This window comes from Heteronotia binoei, chromosome 1, assembly GCF_032191835.1.
Source record: "Heteronotia binoei isolate CCM8104 ecotype False Entrance Well chromosome 1, APGP_CSIRO_Hbin_v1, whole genome shotgun sequence".
Taxonomy (NCBI): Eukaryota; Metazoa; Chordata; class Lepidosauria; order Squamata; family Gekkonidae; genus Heteronotia; species Heteronotia binoei.
In genome coordinates this window covers 81,670,262-81,688,652 of record NC_083223.1, presented here as the reverse complement: position 1 = coordinate 81,688,652, position 18,391 = coordinate 81,670,262, and the positions used below count along the sequence as shown (strand labels likewise).

At 41.2% G+C, this 18,391-nt stretch overlaps 1 protein-coding gene across 1 annotated transcript in view; it reads left to right on the top strand.

Moving 5' to 3' along the window:
- Positions 1-18,391, top strand: part of RARS2 (arginyl-tRNA synthetase 2, mitochondrial) — a 32,248-nt gene that overhangs the window by 13,265 nt on the left and 592 nt on the right. The window contains exons 8-19 of the mRNA XM_060236885.1: positions 2,909-2,985; positions 4,828-4,986; positions 5,325-5,431; positions 5,626-5,718; positions 5,915-5,975; positions 7,506-7,582; positions 10,250-10,374; positions 11,466-11,533; positions 11,617-11,726; positions 13,565-13,663; positions 13,984-14,058; positions 16,763-16,826. Of these exons, the coding sequence (XP_060092868.1) occupies positions 2,909-2,985; positions 4,828-4,986; positions 5,325-5,431; positions 5,626-5,718; positions 5,915-5,975; positions 7,506-7,582; positions 10,250-10,374; positions 11,466-11,533; positions 11,617-11,726; positions 13,565-13,663; positions 13,984-14,058; positions 16,763-16,826 (1,115 nt within the window). The remainder of the gene's footprint in view (positions 1-2,908; positions 2,986-4,827; positions 4,987-5,324; positions 5,432-5,625; positions 5,719-5,914; positions 5,976-7,505; positions 7,583-10,249; positions 10,375-11,465; positions 11,534-11,616; positions 11,727-13,564; positions 13,664-13,983; positions 14,059-16,762; positions 16,827-18,391) is intronic.

The window sequence follows — 18,391 nt, the reverse complement described above, 5'->3', positions numbered from 1 at the left end:
TCAACAAGGAGGCAAAAGAACTGTGACAGCAAATTGAAAGATTATGGAATAGAGACCAGTGTTCCCTCTAAGCTGAGTTAGCATGAGCTAGTTCACAGATTTTTTGCCTCCAGCTCACACATTTTTGTCTTAGCTCAGGAAGGATGCACACTAATTTATGCAGCAGCTCACAACTTTAATGCCAGTAGCTCACTTCACAAGACTCTGCAGCTTAGAGGGAACATTGGTAGAGACCTATGTAAAGTGCGTTACAGTAATCTAGTCTCGATGTTACCATGGCCTGGATCCACATTGTCATATCACTCAAGTCACAGTAGGGGACCATCTTGCAGGTCGGGGGCCATCTCAACTGAGTTGGAAGAAAGTGCTTTTTGCAGCTGCATTCTTGCTTCTCCGGCAGTAATGCTGGATCCTGTATAACCCCAAGGCTCTTAACTGAATCTGCAAGTGTCAGGTAAACTCTGTCAGAAGTGGATAACACAGTGTCCTTCAAGGCATCTGCCTTCCCAGCCAGCATCACTTCTGTTTTGGTTCAGTCTCAGTTTAATTTGCTTTCAGCCATTTGACCACAGCAGTCAGGCAGCAGCTCAAGGCCTCTATCACATCACCAGGGGATTTCAATAGAGAGATATAAAAGCTGGATGTCATTCACATATTGATGACAGCCAATTCCTTATCTATGAATGATTTCTCCTAAAGGGTTTACGTAGAGGCGGAATAACACTGAACCCTGTGGAATTTCACAAGACAACTTGTGAAATTTCACAAGACAACTGCCTCCAAATGCGTCAGTAGGATGACTTAATCTGTTGTATCAAAAGCTGCAGATAGATCCGGGAGGAGCAACAAAGAAGCATGGTCTTTGTCTACATTAGGCGGAGGTCATCAGCTAAAGCCATCAGAACTGTTTCTGTCCTATAGCCTGGTTTGACACCGGACTAAAAGGGGTCCAGAGCTCATGAGTTATCCAGGAAGGCCTGGAGTTGATTTGCTACTGCTGTCTCTATCACTTTGCCTAGAAAGGGTAGATTAGAGCAATACTCTGAGGAAAACAAGCTAGTACAATTAGGCTTGAGCGAAATCAAAAGTATGTAAGGAACAGGAACCCCATGTCCCTTCCCATTCCAACAGCTTCTTCTGACTCCCAAAAAGATTATTCCTGGGTTGCAGGACCCTCAGGTAAGAATAGCCTCATGATGTAGTGGCTGCAGTGAGAAGAGAGAAGGGTCTGACATTGTGGAAGGGGCAGGAGTCAAGACACTTCAGCCTTTTTCACTTTAGTTAGGCAGGAGCTTTTATGCAGTATGAGCCCTGGGGTCAGATGATTACAGCTCAGTTTTGCAAGAACAGCTCTTCCCAGATGCACTGCTGCAATTAATGATCTGGCAGGGTTTCCATTATAGCAGTCATTGTCTGGATAGCTTTAGACAACAATTTCAAAAGAATACAACCACTTAACCATAAAGCAAGTATTTACCTCTAGATACTTAACTGAATGGAGCTGAGTTCTACAGCTATCTTCTTCTATGAATGTTGATTTGTGGAACTCCCACTTTATTGCAGATACTTAGTAGTTTAGATTATCTGTATGTATGATTTCCTGGTTTATAACTACCCCAGGGAACCGCCATGATGCCAACAGGAAAAGAATAGGGAAGAAAGATGTGGGTATTTGGTGGGTAAGTGGAATAGGCCTCCTACTTTAACTGTTTTTGAAGGAAACTACTTTATAGGTGGCAGCTGTTTTCTGTAAAATGGTAGAAAATGTTACTTGCTCATACTTACTTTCTACGAGTGAGGTAAACTGTAGCTTTTTGCTTTTTTTTTGTCATAGAGTAAGTTAGGGGTCCCCAATCCTGTTGAACATCTGAGCACTTTTGGAATTTTGAGCAGTAGTAGCAGTAGATGGAACAACAAGCTATCATGGGGACTCAATGGAAAGCCAGGAGCAGCTGTTTGCTTAGGGGAAGTAATGAGCACTAGGCGATATTTCAGCAGGTTTGATTGCACCCATAGGCATCATGTAGGGAATGACTAGAGTAAACTAATAAATATCTAAAGTGAGAAGCTCAAATCATAAGTTCTGCTACCAAGTGCTCTGCTGATAATCCAAATTCCACAAATGTTTCTGTCAGTTTATTACCTTTGTATCCCTCCACAAGACAGCCTACATAGGGTTTTCAGAAAGTCAGACATTTTGATTTCATGGCTGTAAGATATGATTCACAGTTTAATCCAAGAATGTTTTAGAATTCTGTTTTGTAAAGAAGAAACAAACCAGAATTTGTTAGTGTCAAATTCTACATCACAACATACACATTTGCTTGTGGTAGCAGAATGCAGACACCGTTTTCGCACACAGCTTACCACAGGGTCACGTTCCTGTTCTCTCTGCAGCGTCCATCGGATTTCCCATTATCTGCGCCAAAGTTACAGGAAGTGCCACGGCTTTTGCGTAGCAAACGTAAACCGCTAAAACCCAGTTTATGTTTGCTGCACAAAAGCCGCTGTAGCTGTGTGCAAAAATGGTCATTATCTCTAAGTATAACCTTCCTCACAGGATTGTTGTGAAAGTAACAGTGTGGGACAGAACAATCGACTCTGCCATGAGTTCCTTTTAGGAAGGGCGTTCTAAAAATATTAATGCCTGTGAAACATCCCCAAGGATTTATAAAGCTTTCTTTGCTTCTGCCAGTGTGTGAATAATTTGTTTGGCAAGCCCCAGATTTACTAGTATACCTTTGCAGCATACTAATGTGTTCTTAGTTATTTCTAGCCTTGACATTTTACTGCCTAAGCAATTAACTGAGATTCTGTTGTAAAAAAAAAAAAGTGTTCTCAAACTGCCAGTCACTGTAATCATTTTTTGTAACAATTACTGTATTGGCTATTAAATAACTTGTTTCAGGTCTGTTGGGAGCTGGCTTCCAGCAGTTGGGCTCTGAAGAAAAATTAAAATCTAACCCTTTACAGCATCTGGTTGAGGTATGTTGATGAATAACTTCATTGAAGCTCTTTTAAACCAATCATCTTGTACTCATAAGCTTTAAAATCCAAAAATGACCGGGGGGGGGTGCATTTGTGCTTTAAAAAAAATTATACCACCAATCCTCTGACAAATGCTATGCAAATACAATACCAAGCAAAGACTTTTGGAAAAATCACCGAATAATGGAATCTCTAGAATTGCTGTGGCATGTATTTGTTACACACAGTATTTGCCTGCTGCTTAAAACAACCATCTCTGTCAAACTTAGGAAAGTTATGTTATAGTCAGTGTTATTTGACAATGTTCACTAAAGCAAAAATGGGCTGGAGTTAAACTTGAAGTGGGGGGAATAGGTTCATTTTTATCAAGTGGGTTTTTCAATGTTGTGAATTGCATAGTGTAATTACACAAATAGTAAGTGAAGTAGAAATGTTAGCAGAGAATAAAGGCAGATGAGAGACAGAGAAAGAAAGGGAATGAGGAAGGGAAGAACTGTAGAAAAAAAACTAGAAAAAGGCCAAAACAAGAAACTTAAAAATCATAGAAGCAGATAGCATTTCTGTGAGTCATCCTGATTCGGTATTCCCTAAAATTTAAGCAAAATAACTATTTTAACTAAGTTTTCAAGCCAATATTAATCTTATCTATAGCCCCTTTCAACTGTATGTGGTATAATTCCTTGAAATGGAGACTTGCTTTCATAAAACAGTTTTTGTATCAGTGAAGCAGGATTAAAAAAACCTCTTCGGAGTATATAATATTTTAAAATTCTTTTTCTTAAACTAAGTAAAGAATCTAATCTGTGTCTTAATTACCCTTGGGAAAAACAGGCAGGGGGATTAGACCTGTGATTTGTTGGATGGATTCTCCTGGGATGCAGTAGATAAAGCTGGTCCAGAGAGGACACATCTAGTACAGCCAGTAAAATGAATCCTACCCAAGATACTACAATGGATTCTGCATCAATATAGGATAAACACGTAATAGAGGAATAATAGAATTACTGCATAATTCTGGGAGCAGTGCAGTAGCAATGCCTGTTTTTTTCCCTCCAGGAAAATGACAATATTAAATAATCTGCAGGGATCATGACAGGAATATGCAAGATTGTATCATTTACTTATGACATGTTTCAAAACTCAGATATCTGCCATTTTTTAAATCTAATGTTTCTCTGTTTCTGAAACAAATTCCTGGGCATCTCCATACTATTTTATACTACTTCAGTTGACACGACGTCTTTCCAGAGAACATGAGAATTGTGTTTTCATGAGGTGCTAAGAATGTTCTGTTAGACACCCTTGTCCTCTCTCTTCCCCCTACCTTACTAGTAATATAAATCTGCCCTTTGTTTCTAGAGAGCCAGCAAAGAGTGCTGTGAGCAGTTGGTAGCCTAGATACTCCAACATGATTGTACATCAACCTGTCAATCACCCCTGTGCAGCTCAGGCTTGGTCATGCTGCTGCACTAGAACTTGTGCCATGTCCTAAGAGTTGGCTTGATTTCATTTTGAATGTAAATAAATGCTTCAGTTTTATCATCAGGTTTTTAAAAGCTGGCTTCATTTTAGTGATGCTCTAACGATCTATGCAGGCCTAGTCATTTTATCTCAAACACATGAATATGCTTTATAGTGAATTAGTCCCTTCTGTGTCCAGTGCTGTCTTCTCTGAAGGCATCTTGTCATGGTCCCAAGCAGAGGTCTTTTCCAGCAACAGAGGAATATTATGGGTTAAACCCAGGACCTCAAGCAAAGCATGTTCTCTGCTACTGAATTACAGTTTTTTTCTGCTCAGAGGGATAAGTAACCTGCATGTTTCATTGGTCTTTCTATTAGGTCTACATAGAGACTAACAAAGCAGCAGAAGAAGATGAAACTGTTAAAAAGATGGCTCAGGATTTCTTGAGAAAACTGGAGGCACATGAGGCAGAAGCATTGTCCTTGTGGCAACGTTTTAGAGATGTCAGCATTGAAGAATATGTCAAGATGTACCAGGTGCTGCTTTGAATTTATCTCTCTGTGCTCATAAACTACTTGTGTTCAGGGGACAGTGAACATTTTAGTGCTCTTAGAAATGGAAACTTACAGACTGCTTAATTCTGTGGGAGAGATTAAAAAGGCTTCATAGTGCAACAGGTGAAATGTCTTTTGAACTTTGTTCCTTTCTAAAAATTCATTTTAAAGTATGCCTGAATTTTAATTTGTTTTCCTATTATCAGGCTGCTTGGCTTAGTTCAGAGTTCCACATGTGTCAGAGAAAAGCTTACAAAATTAGGAATAGATTGTGCCCTTACTGACACAGATTTTCTTTTTATTTTGGTGCAATTATTCAGCGTCTGGGAGTGTATTTTGATGAATATTCTGGAGAATCGTTTTATCAGGAGAAGTGTCAAGAGGTTCTAAAGATGTTGGATACAAAAGGTCTCCTTAAGAAAACTGAGTATGTACTGGTAGTTTTGTTCAAACTTTTTGCACCATATGCCATTATCTAGTAAATATTTATAAGAGGGACCCATGAAGACTTTTGTATATGTACTACTGACAAACAAGAGTGACTGTAGAAATAAATATTGCATACATGCATTTTCAGTTGCTTGTCACATGCAGTCATTTGATTGTTTCCAACATTTTTAGGGAAGGCACAGGAATAGTTTACCTTTCTGAAAAAGGAGACCGGCCATACTCTACTGTAATGCGTAGTGATGGAACCTCTCTCTACATAACAAGGCAGGTATCTTGCCAAGCAACAGCTTCTGATTTTTAATATTTCCACACTCTCTGTGGGGCGATCATTGTCATTAGTATAATATGAAAGAATATTGTGGCTGATGATAATACAGAACAATTTGCAGCAGCTACTCTAAATCATAAAAGTACATTTTACTTGGGGAAATAATCCAGATGTTTTATATTTCTTTTCCAGAGACCTTGCTGCTGCTATAGATAGAATGGATAAGTATGATCCTGATGCTATGATATATGTTGTAAGTAATTTTGGGCCCTGTACATATTTTGTTCATATTTAGTGGTTAAGATTTTAAATTTCAGTATTAGCAAGCCAAAAGTTTGTCACTGCAAGCAAACTCCCCAGAGAGGCTGGTGGTAGACTGTTTTTTATGTTGTTTCATTGTTATAATAAAAATAAAGTACTATTTTGATGAACTAACATGTGCTTCTAATGTTGTACCCCCCCTAGGGACATAACTTATTTATTTTATTCGTTGGGCTTCTAGCCTATCCTCCCTACAACAGCTCATGATGGGTTACAACAAGCAACAAATTCAATCCAACTTCTAAAATGTTGCAGTTAACCAATAAACAACAATAAAATAACAGCAATAGTAATTGATGGCATCATCTGATCATTCCAACCCCATCTGCTCCTGTATAGGCTCCCTGCATGTGTACAGGTGGATGACAATTGGTGCAGATGGCAGACAATATACATTGCACATAACAAGCAGTGCAGAGCATTACAAGACAATGCAAGAAAAAGGGAGGCCAAGTATGTATTTAGACCTTTGCCACCTCAACCATAGGCCTGACAGAACATCTCTGTTTTACAGGCCCTATGGAACTGCATTAAGTCCTGCAGGGTCTAGATATCAGCAGGGAGAGTGTCCCACTAGGCCAGTGCAACAGCTGAGAAGGCTCTGGTTAAGGCTAGGCAAATATCTTTGGTGCCAGGGGCCACCAGCAGATTTTGATCTAATAAACACAGTGCTCTTCTGGGGACATACTGGGAGAGACAGTCCCAAAGGTATGTTTGTCTCAGACTGCATAGGGCTGTATGGGTCAAAAACAAAACCTTGAACCTGACCTAGTATTCAGCTGGAAGCCAGTGCAGCTTCCATGGTCAGCAGAGACCCAGGTTGTTCCTTAACTGCTTCTTTATTGGATGCACAAAGTCCACATAGATTTCCTCACAAGCACAGTTCCACTCACTCACCCATTTCTGCCCTTCAAACTTCAGAAGGCTAAGCTGGGGTAGTTCTACCAGGCCTGTCCCAGCTTGGTAGCCTTATCTTGCCGCAGACTCCAGTTCCTCCTTTAGGTTCTTCTTCCTTCTTTGCACCCCCTCAGCTTTGCTCAGCCAGACTGCATTCCTGACCTCCCCCATCTCTTCTGATATTGGCTGCCTACCTCTCTCTTCTCAGTCTTGTTGCTTTCTTAACCCCTTCCTTGCCTTTCCCCACTCCAGCTGGGTTTGCATAAGGCTGCTACTGTCTTTTCATGAGGCGTCCTGCCCTATCCTGGAGCAACTACTGCCTTTTGCCCAGTAAGTGGAGCCTCCTCTGGGCTCCATAGCAGCCTTTGTGCCACAAATAAATATCTGCATGTTAGTGTGTATGTGTGTGTGTAGCGGCCTGTTCTTGTGACTCATCAGTCTTGAAAGAAAAGTACAGATTTCAGGGCATGTTTTCCCTCCTTTGGATAGGAAAAATATATGTGGATTTGAGTACCTGTCTTATATGTTTAATTCCTGTTCTTTGATGTATTTTTTTTTATCCAAGACAGATAAAAGCCAGATCTCTCATTTTCAACAACTGTTCCAAATACTGAAGTTATTGGGTCACAAGTGGGCAGAAAGGTTTGTGTGTTCTTTCCAGAGATATGTTTATCTTTTCTCAGTGCAAGGATCATTCCAAGATGGGGAAAATAAAATCTGGCTCAGTAGTCTCCTAAGTGTAGAGGTGGACAGTTGTTCATTGTGAAAGTAACACTATAATACCCACAATTAATTTTCATACATAGATTTACATGTATTTATAGTACACATTTGCATTATATTTGAAAAGGTTTTCATGCCACATAGAGGCTATGCAGTCCTCTTCGCTGTTGTCAGTGTAGGGCTAGAAATTGTTGTTTTCAGAATGTTTAAAGGAAACCTGTTATTTCAGAAATAAAGCAAGAAACCACTTCCTTTCCAATGAAATTATAAGACCAGTGAAAGTGGACCTGTTCATCATTCCCTTCAATGCATGCCTAGTGTAACAAGTAATATAGATACATCACAGAGAGGCTCAATTCACTTCACACCACCCCTTTTTTGAGGAGAAGACTTGGTGAACTAAACTTCTATGTAGAGACTAGGAATGGGCAGTAACCTAAATTCCTCAGGAAAATAGCCCGGTTTGTAAGCTGATGGTTGTGCGATTGCATCTGCAACAAACCTCACACGAACCTCCATGGTTTTTACAGAAGTTTGTGCAGTTTGTGTCAGCAGTTCATGTGGCAGACACAATGGCGCCAGTCAGTTAATTGTAAAAAAACAGAAGGATGGATGTCTGCAGTCCTGGAAACACCAATAGTGGCCCTCCAAAGCTCAACAGGCAGCGCTTCCTGCCAATAAGAGAGCTCCCATTCTGCTCTATGGGAACAGAATCATATATACCCACAGCTCATGTTTGTCAGCAGCAGGCACACTATGCCTTAGAGGCAGAGACAGAGAGGGAAGGGAGCTGGAAGTCATTCCTTCTGTGAACGGTGGGGTGGGGAGTGCTTGGTGCTGGTGTGATGAACTTCACTTTTAAGAAGCTCAGAAGTGCTGTACAAACAGCTGAAGGACGGCAAAGGGTTAATTCTTCATAGAAGCCACAGAGCTTTGAGTGACAGTCTGTTCCAAGCAATCTGATTGTTTAGTATCAGTTGAGCAGAGAAAGATGAGCTGCATGCTGAGAAGAGAGTCAGTCAGATTGCTTTAAGGAGTAATTCTTAGCAGGTCTGCTCAGAAATAAATCCTGTTATTCAGTAGGACTTACTATCGGGAAAGTGTTTTTTTGACTACACAGTATCAAATCTAGATGGTCTTAAGAGAGCTCTCTTCCCAGTAAGAGAGCTCCCATTCTGCTCTGTGGAAGCAGAATGATATTATACCCCCAGCTCACATGCAGCAGTTGTTTTCCGTCAGCAGCAGGCGCATCACATGTTAGAGACAGGGAACTGGCTGTGGTTTCTCCAGAGAGCAGTTTCTTGGGGGCACCTGCACAGCCGACCAAAATCCAGTCCTCACCAAACTTGGAGGGCAGGTAAAGGAGAGTCAGCTGGAGACTCAATTTAAGTTTGGCATCTCTAGCCTTAAGGAGGCCTGTTTTTCTGCACCACAAGCCTCACAAAATGAACTGGTTCAGTAAATGGGAAGGTCTGTGAAGGGTTGTGGTTCGTGTGGCCCCACGAACTGCAAACTGAAATGCATCGCAATTTTCACAGTTCAGGTCCATCCTTAGTCGAGACCTTGCAACACATTGTATCAGTACATGTTATATGCATGATGGATGGAGTGGACATGTCTGGTCCTCTACCAGAGAATGAAGGCTGGAAGCTGAGTAAGTTTATGAACTGGCCCTCAGTCAGCTAAGAAGTTCTGCAATGCTGCTGTTCCTAATCCAGAGTGTTTAAAAGTAGGAATTAACCTCCGCCCCCAAAGAGGAAATAAAATTATCAGTAATGAAACTTGAATACACATTGGGCTAATGTTTTCAGGGGTGCAACAACTTTTGCCCATGGAACTCAGTTTTCTTGGGGGGGGGGGTTCTCCCATGGCAGCCTGACCTCTGCTCCCAATCCTTTTCCTGAAGAGAAAGGATTCCCGGTAGCAGGATTGGAGGGGGGCATTTTGGGCTGAGGGAGGAGGCAGGGAAATCACAGCACACAAGTGGAAGTTCTTGCACCATGTGTGTGTGGAACATTTCTTTTCCTTTAGATTTCTGAACTTTTGTGATATGTTAGAGAGCAATCCAGATCTACTTAGAATTCCACTCAGGAAAGTTTGGATTGTACTGTTTTTGCCTTTCCAAGCTTTCGTATGCAACCACTAGGGTTAGATGCCTACTTATTTTTCTCTCCTGTTAGGTTTAAGAAAATTATTTAGAATACTTGAAAATAGTGTTGCAGAGAAAGACTACCACAAGATGTGTAGTACTTAATCCTGCCTCCATGTTAAAGTTTGAATGAAAAAAATAAAGCTAAGCCTCAGTTTCTGGCATAAACAAAAAGGTTTAATAATTGTGGGGCAAGAGACGCTGCTCTCAGTCCTGAATGTTACTGCTGGCAGTTGTAGTTTTTGTGCTTCAGTATTAATAACTGGTTTATCTTGTTGAGCAGAGGGCTAGTTCCCCAAATGTATTTCCCAAATTGTATCACATGTGCTATAAACAAAATCTTGTTTCAAAGGGATATATTTCTAGTTTCTACAGCTCAAAAAATGACAGCAAATCAAGGTAGGAAATGAATGGTGCTATTGCTGTCCTTGCTGTAGGTGCCAACATGTGCCATTTGGGAGAGTTCAAGGGATGAAAACACGAAAAGGAGAAGTAGTTTTCCTTGAAGATGTTTTGGATGAAGCTTGCTCCATGGTGTTAGAAAGAATGGCTTCTACAAAAAGTTCGGTGATTGATTTTTTTGTTGGCATTACCGTTTGGACAAGGATTATGTTAAGGCTTTACCTTTTTTCCCCAGAGTGTGGCATTCCCACCTCTTTTTTGTGTGTTCTTTCTCAATTAATGAACTGTACATCAGTGTAAATTGTAGTTTGCTTGTAACATCCAAACTGGCAACTATGCCTTGCATACCTCCTTCAAACCAGACTTGCTAACCACTGTCTATACCAGGTTGCAGTTCTGGTTCAGGGGGAAAATGCCAACCAAATGGTCCATTCATTCATAGATTCAGTTACTGGAAGGGAAACTTTGGATTTGGCAAATTATGGTTTGTGCTAAGTTAGAAATAACTCATTGCAGCATGCAAGGAAAATGGGGACAATGGGGAGAAAAAGAGCATGTGGATAGGATTGACATCTGAATTAACATCCATTCCCGCACTTTCTATGGTTTTATTTGCCTGATATGTATTCACAGGCTGCCGGCAACCATGTACTTTGGGTTTTGTTTTGTTTTTAAAAAATCTTCCAAATAATTGAAGAACTAATTCTTCCTAGCCAAATGCAAATATTTCTTTGCCATTATATTTTTTTCATTGCAAACCATCCATCCATCAGTGGATTTTTTTATCTTGTCCAGGATTCCCTTGGATTCTAACCTGTATCCTAGATATGAACCCTTTTTAACAGTGCATTCCTATGCCAGAATTTCTCCAGTCATTTAGACTATGAGAAGCTTAGACTAGAGGAATTCTACATAGAATGTGATTATTAGAGATAGTTAAAAATGGGATAGGATTCTTTATTGGCTGCTTCATGGCCCCATATAAGGGTTCTTGCAGCCCATTGCTTGGCAATCCTTTAAAACATCTTAAACTAATTATATTTAGAAACTTTGAAGGGGTCACTGAAGACATAACATTCCCCATCTCTTAACTATAGAGAGATTATGACTCTGCAGCATTAACTCATCTAGCTGTAGCACTTGAGAAATAAGTGTTTATTACTTTCCCTCTGCCAGTAGCATCTGTTCTGCCATCCATCACTTGTGTTCTTTTCAAGATAATGTGATTTTTGTTGCTTGTTATCTGCTCAGCAACCAAAGAACTGGTCGACCCTCTTGAGACAGCTCAAAAAGTTGGACTTGCAGCACTTATAATTCAGGTTTGTTCCTGCCGTCATTCTCCCCTTCCCCCTTTAATCCTGTGAAGCAACACTGATCAAAAGGCTACATGATGTTGTTTCAGGACTTCAGGGGTCTCTTATCATCTGACTATCAGTTCAACTGGGATCGTGTTCTCCAAAGTCAGGGTGACACTGGTGTCTTCATACAGTACACACATGCCAGACTGCACAGGTAAAAGGCACACCTGAGAGCAGATGTGTGTTGGTTTATTCTAATTTGAATGAGCTTTGAGCATTTTCACATGGGCCTTTTTAATGTTATGGAGCACATTCAGATTTATTAAAAATATAAAAAGGTATATATTTAGAGATGTTTCAGTGTTCATTACAGAATTTGGAGTATCTTGAAGATAACATTACTCTAAAAGTAGACTAAATCTACTGATTCTCATGCTTTTTATATGTAATATTGGGCAGGTACCAGGTGGGGATCTTGGAAGCACTACACCTGCCTTTCCACCTTACTGGGTCTTCTAGGTGGCTTAATTCTTGACAGGGGATAGCTTTGTAATGGCCATTGCTATGTTCCTGTGTCAGAGGCAGCCTTCCCACACCATACCCCTCTTTCTTCTGCTTAGAAGCCAAGGAAAGGTATGTGTGGTGCAGATTCTCCCTTGGCTGCTGTGCTTTTCCCTGGGATGGCACAAAGTGGTGTACATACTATATCCAATACTTTTTGCTTTGCTGCAAGTGTTTGTGATTGTAAACAGAGTTAATCCCGTCTAAGACAATTGAAATAAATGGACTTAGAAAGGTGTGACTTTGCTTGGCATTGCCCTTCTGGTGTTCTTTGAGAAGTATATTGTTTCAGCAAAATAGATGCTCATTAGCATGGATGAAAACTATCTTTAAGAATGTGGTGTAACCTTTTCTCTTATTTAAGGGACTTTATTGATTGGTTGTTGTAGATTTTCTGTGCTGTGTGGCAGTGGTCTTGGCATTGTGAGACCTGATGTTTCGCTAGCAACTGTGACTAGCATCCTCAGAGGTGTAACCCAGAAAACTAGAGTTCTCTCTGGGTCAAATTGAGAAGAAGTTGGTAGGCAGGTATTTTATATCTTCTCAGGCAGGTGGAGTAGGGCTGAGTCTTGTGGGTGCCTTCCGGACTGTGACATGCTAACGGAGGCGCTTACCTGAGGGGTTCTTTTGTATATGGATTGGCTATTGAAATTCTAATCTTATCTGCAATGCTGTTGTAAGCTGTAGGGCCTTTTGTGTTTTTCAGGACTGGAAGCCATGCCCTATTCATTTTTAAACTTTATTCCTTCCTGTTGAAATTGTGTTTGTGTTTATGGATTTCAATGACTTCTTTGTGTAATCTTACATGGTAATTGGATGTGTTGTCCAGCATTACAGTGTCCTGGAATAAGATACTGTGTCCTGTTTGAGTTAGGCTGTGTTCAGCCACTGTTGATTTTTCAGGTTGGCCAAGTCTGCTGTGTCTTTCATGTTCTTTTATTCTTGTCTGGATGCTACATTATGTGGTCCCAATGTAAACTTGTCCACAACTGCAGGGTATGCGGTATACTCCTGCAGAAGTGAGGGGGTCTCTTCTGTCTTTTGCAGATCATAGCATCTGATCCATCAGAAAAATACATGCTAAAAATACATCAGATGAACGTGTACATCAAGACCACACAACATAGCATCCATATACAACCCCACAAATAAGCTCCTGCATTAGGATGTCACAGCCCAGGAAGCACCCACAAGATAATAACTCAGCCCTACCCCACCCTGCCTGAGTAGATATAAATTACCTGCCTACCAACTTCTTCTCAATTTGACCCAGAGAGAACTCCAGTTTTCTGGGTTACACCTCTGAGGATGCCAGTCACAGTTGCTGGCGAAACGTCAGGTCTCACAATGCCAAGACCATGCCCACGTAGCCCAGAAAATCTACAACAATCAATGGACTCTGGCTGTGAAAGCCTTCGATAACATATTGAACTTTACCGATGCATATTTGATTTTTTAAAAGCATTTCTAATGCAGGATTCTTTTTTCTAGCCTGGAAGAGATGTTTGGAAAAGTAATTCAAGTTTCCCACATTAACCCTGCATGTTTACAAGATCCACAGGCCATTTCCTTAATTCAGCATTTTCTCAGGTATGTTAGATGTATAATGCAATCCCAGGCAGAGTGATTCATGTTTTAAGCCCACTGAGTTTAAACTAAAGTAATTTTGCCAAGGATCACACTGTTACCTGCCAGACTTGTAAGGGATTGACAGTAATGTATTGAAAACAAGGATTGTAATAAATGGAATTTGGTGAGATGGCATTCCTTTGAAGGGGGGGTCAGTGGTGTTTAAATTGGTATGCAGCAAGTAAGTATTGTATCCCTAGGTATGCCTTGCTAATGCCAGTTTTTGATAAACCTCTCCTGATTTTTGAAGGATGGTCTACTGTTCTTTCACCCCATTTCAGATATGATGAGATCCTTTACCAGTCTTCTCAAGATCTTCAGCCCAAGCACATTGTTCTCTATCTTCTTGCACTCAGGTGAGAGAGCATCTTACATTTTTGACCAGAGTTCAATTCCTGTTTTTAAGAATTCATCCTCAATTACCTACATAGTTTAGTGTAATCCAAAAACCTTAAGATGAAAACATCTTGCCTTTCATGTATTTAATGTTAATTTACTGCATTTCTAAACTGTCTTGAGTGTTTTGGCAGAAAGGCAATATATAGTATTTAAAAATAAGACAGAAAAGTGAATGATCCATCAGCAGAACAACCTACCAGCAAATTCCTCTCATGTCATTTCCTTTCCCAGATTTTATTTATTTATTAAATTTATATCCCACCCTCCCCCGACAGGCTCAGGGTGGCTAACAACAGTTTAAAAACATTAACAGTTTACAAACATATTAAATTAGATCTATAAAAACATTTCCATATATATTAAAAATCCGAGATGGCAAGTTTCCGTTTTCCATTATATTAATTCAGTGAGATTGTCGATGTTGAAGGTAATAGCCACCTCCCCCTAACCATTAAAGGCAAGTTTGAAAAGTTCGGTCTTACAGGCCCTGCGAAACTGTGGCAGGTCCCGCAGGGCCCTGATGTTTTCGGGGAGGGCATTCCACAAAGTGGGGGCTGTTACCAAGCGCTCTGTCTCTAGTGCTGGTCAATCGAGCTTCTTTCGGTCCAGGGATCTTAAGGAGATTTTAAGACCCTGACCATAGTGCTCTCTGGGGTACGTATGGGGAAAGGCGGTCCTGAAGTTAGACAGGCCATATAAGGCTTTAAAGGTTATAACCAGCACCTTGAAGCAAATCCGGAATGCCACAGGTAACCAATGTAACGCTTTCACCACAGTTTGAATGTGCTCCCATACAGGTAGCTCCATTAACAACCTGGCTGCTGCGTTTTGCACCAGTTGCAGCCTCTGAAGTTGAGTCAAGAGCAGCCCCATGTAGAGGGCATTACAGTAGTCTATTCTCGGTGGATCACTGTTGCCAAGTCGTCGCGCTCCAGGTATGGAACCAACTGCCTTATCTGCCTAAGATGGTAGAATGCGCATTTGGCAATGGCTGCTACCTGGGCCTCCATTGTCAGCGAAGGCTCCAGGAGCACCCCCAAGCTCTTGACCCTCAATGCTGGCACTAATAGCATCCCATCAAAGGCTGGCAAGGGCATTTCCCTATCCAGGCCACTTCGACTCAGGAACAGGACCTCTGTCTTTGCTAGGTTCAATTTCAGTCGACTCTGCCTGAGCCATTTCACTACGGCTTACAATGCCAGGTCCAGATCTTCCAGGTTACAACTGGACTGGCCTCCCAACAATAGATAGAGCTGAGTGTCATTCACATACTGGTGACAGCCCAGCCCGTATCTCTGGACAATCTGGGCAAGGGGGCGCATGTAGATGTTAAACAACATCGGGGAGAGGACTGCCCCGAGGGACCCACATACAAGAGGATGCCTCTGGGACAACTGCTCCCCTATAGCCACCCTTTGTCCCCAGCCTTGGAGAAAGGAGGTAAGTCATTCCTTCCCTCCTCTGTTGTTTTCAGTACACATTCATTGAACCTGACCCCATCTCAACAAGAAAAAACAGATACTCCTTTGGGTTTGCAGGGTGTGTGTGTGCTTTTTTAAAAAAAGACGAGCAAAAACCTAAAGCCGTTGTCTGATTCTGATGACTTTTTGCCCAGAGGCCTCTTGTGAAATTATTTTACTTCAGTAGCGGAGTCCAGCAGTAGTCTTAAAATCATAGAGTTAGAAAGGGCCATACAGACCATCTAGTCCAACCCCCTGCCTGATATCAGGATCCACCTAAAGCATCCCTGACAAGTGCTCATCCAACCACTGCTTGAAGACTGCTAGGGAGGGGGAGCTCATGCCCTCCCTGGCAGCCATTTCCACTGCTAAACTACTCTTACTGGGGGTCCTTTCCAGCTGTAATTTGAACTCGTTATTGTGAGTCCTCTCCTTTGCTGCCAACAAGAACAGCTCCTTGCCTGCCCTTCATATGCTTAGAGCAATCATGTCCAAATTCAGCCTCCTTTTCTCCAGACTGAGATTCAACTATGCAACATCTAAGAGATCTCAGACTGAATCAGATTTTATTTTCTTTAAAAGCAGTCATGGGTGAAGATGAGACTTGGGGCAGGGGGTTAACACTCCCACCTCTTGTTGTTTCCCAGATGGAAATTGCTACCCTACTGCACCCCAGGTGCTGTTAATGAAGAATGGTGTTCCCTAGGGTGTGGGAGTTAACCCCCTTGCAGTGCTGTGATCTCCCTGGGCCCCTTTGAAAGACAGCCAAAAGCTTTAGGAAATTCCATTATATCTAGTTGAGCTCTGAAGCACACTTGTCCTTTAGAGCTATTTGATTTTTATCCAGAAAATAAGTGTACAGAAACCTCATTCTCCTCTGCATTGTCTGAATAAGCAGTCTGTTAATGTACAACTTTTACAACATTTTTCTGTTTTTAGGCAAGTACATGAGTAATAGCTCTGTGAAAGTCAAAGCAGTCCAAGAGCCAAAGGCCTTGAGTCATTTTTCATAACATTCTGTTTCCTGGTGGCAGCTGAATTTTGCAGTCAAGCGCGTTCTCATGTGGCCAGTTTCTAAACATGTTTAATGAGAAGTAAATCACACTGGGCTTAGTTGGCTTGGCTCCCTAGCCAGTGCAATAAAGATTGCAGCCTTTGAAGACTTCCTGTTTCAAACCCACTGTTACTGTTTCTGTTTCAGCCATTTAGCAGCTGCGGCTCATAAAATGCTACCTGTGAAAGGCAGTGTTCCGGAATTAGCAGAGGTAAAGTAAACAGGCGTTGTTGTTTGACTAAACTTCATAATTCCTGAATGATACAACCTGACAATGAGTTTGGATCTTATGTGATCTGCAAACTGACTGGAGATTATTCAGTGTAGTTCCCCCCACCCCTCGCTTGCCTTCCTTCTTGCTGCAGCCTACTGAGACCCCTAAAATTAGTTCTGAGGAGATAGGGAGGGTTAGCAGACAGTCATGAATAATAAGAGGGCAAAATGGGAGTCTGAAGTGGATGCAGGAAAATCAGTGAAAATCTCCCCTGCTTCCTTTTCCACTGATTGTGGAAGTTCCCTTTTGTTATCAGAAACATGGTTGAATACAGAGCACTGCTTTTAGTGTAAAATCTGTTCACAGCTCTGCACTAAAAGTGGACAAGATGCATGGGATATAAACTATAGTTTGTAAGTAGGTACTCCCTACTACCCAACACTTGCTGAAAAGAAAATATTTTGCACCTAGTACAATGCAAGATAGTTTAGACAGGATGTGGCTTTTGTTCCCATAAAAACGAAACTATAAAGAACCACTTCTAGGAGCATGGTTAGGGATTATATGCTATGATATCTACACTGTTGAGACTGAACACTGCTCTTCTGTGGGCTACCAATTTAGGTCAAACTATCTCATGGTCAAATATATTATCTTTTTTGCTTAAATGGGGGAAATCTTTCCCTATTTGATCCCAATCCAGCTGAGGATAGACGATAATGAGCACATCTGTTCTTCCTTCCTCTACTCACATGATTGTTTTCTGTCTCAAGTGTCATTCTCATAACACCACCTGTGCTCCAAGCTGTACTGTGCCAAACTGAGGCAGAGTTACAAATGCTGGAGGTTGTAAGCTAGTCTTTCAGTCCAATTAAAGAGATTTTAATTGATTGATCATATGCCAACACAGTTAATTGGTTAAAAGACAGTTACATTTATATGCATTTGCACATTTCCAGAATTTCATTATAGGTTCCTTTCTGAGATACTGAGGCAAGTGATAATAAACAGTATCTGCTGTTAGAAAGAGAAGTCTGTCTACAATATATTTCTCTTTTTACTCCCTAATCTAGTAATATACCACAACCAAAATAGCCTTGTACTGACACTGCATGTCATTACTATTTAGTCCAGCTGAGAAAGAATTCGTTCACACCTGTTTACTCAGCTAAAACAAAAGTTGTTGTCAGTTTAATAGCTGGTTAGTCCTGAGAAGTATCATCTGCCAATAAGTTTCTTGTAGCTCCGATAAAATAACAAACGTGACATACTGTCACCTGGCAGCAGCTCCCCTTCCTCACTTCTTAGGAGGAGCCTAAAGACATATATTACATTTGCTTTTGGTGATTTCATTGTAGAGGTGGAAGGTGGGGGCAGCCACATTTATCTTAATAAATAGTAGATAGCTGTGTCAGCTTCAGCTTTGGGGGTGCCTTACAGTGAATTGCCTCCAACATGTAAACAAAAGCAGCATGAGATACATAACTGAGGAAAAGCATCTGTGTTTTTGTGATGCATATCAAAGACTAGACCCATGATAGGGCTGCATTTAAGATAGGTCC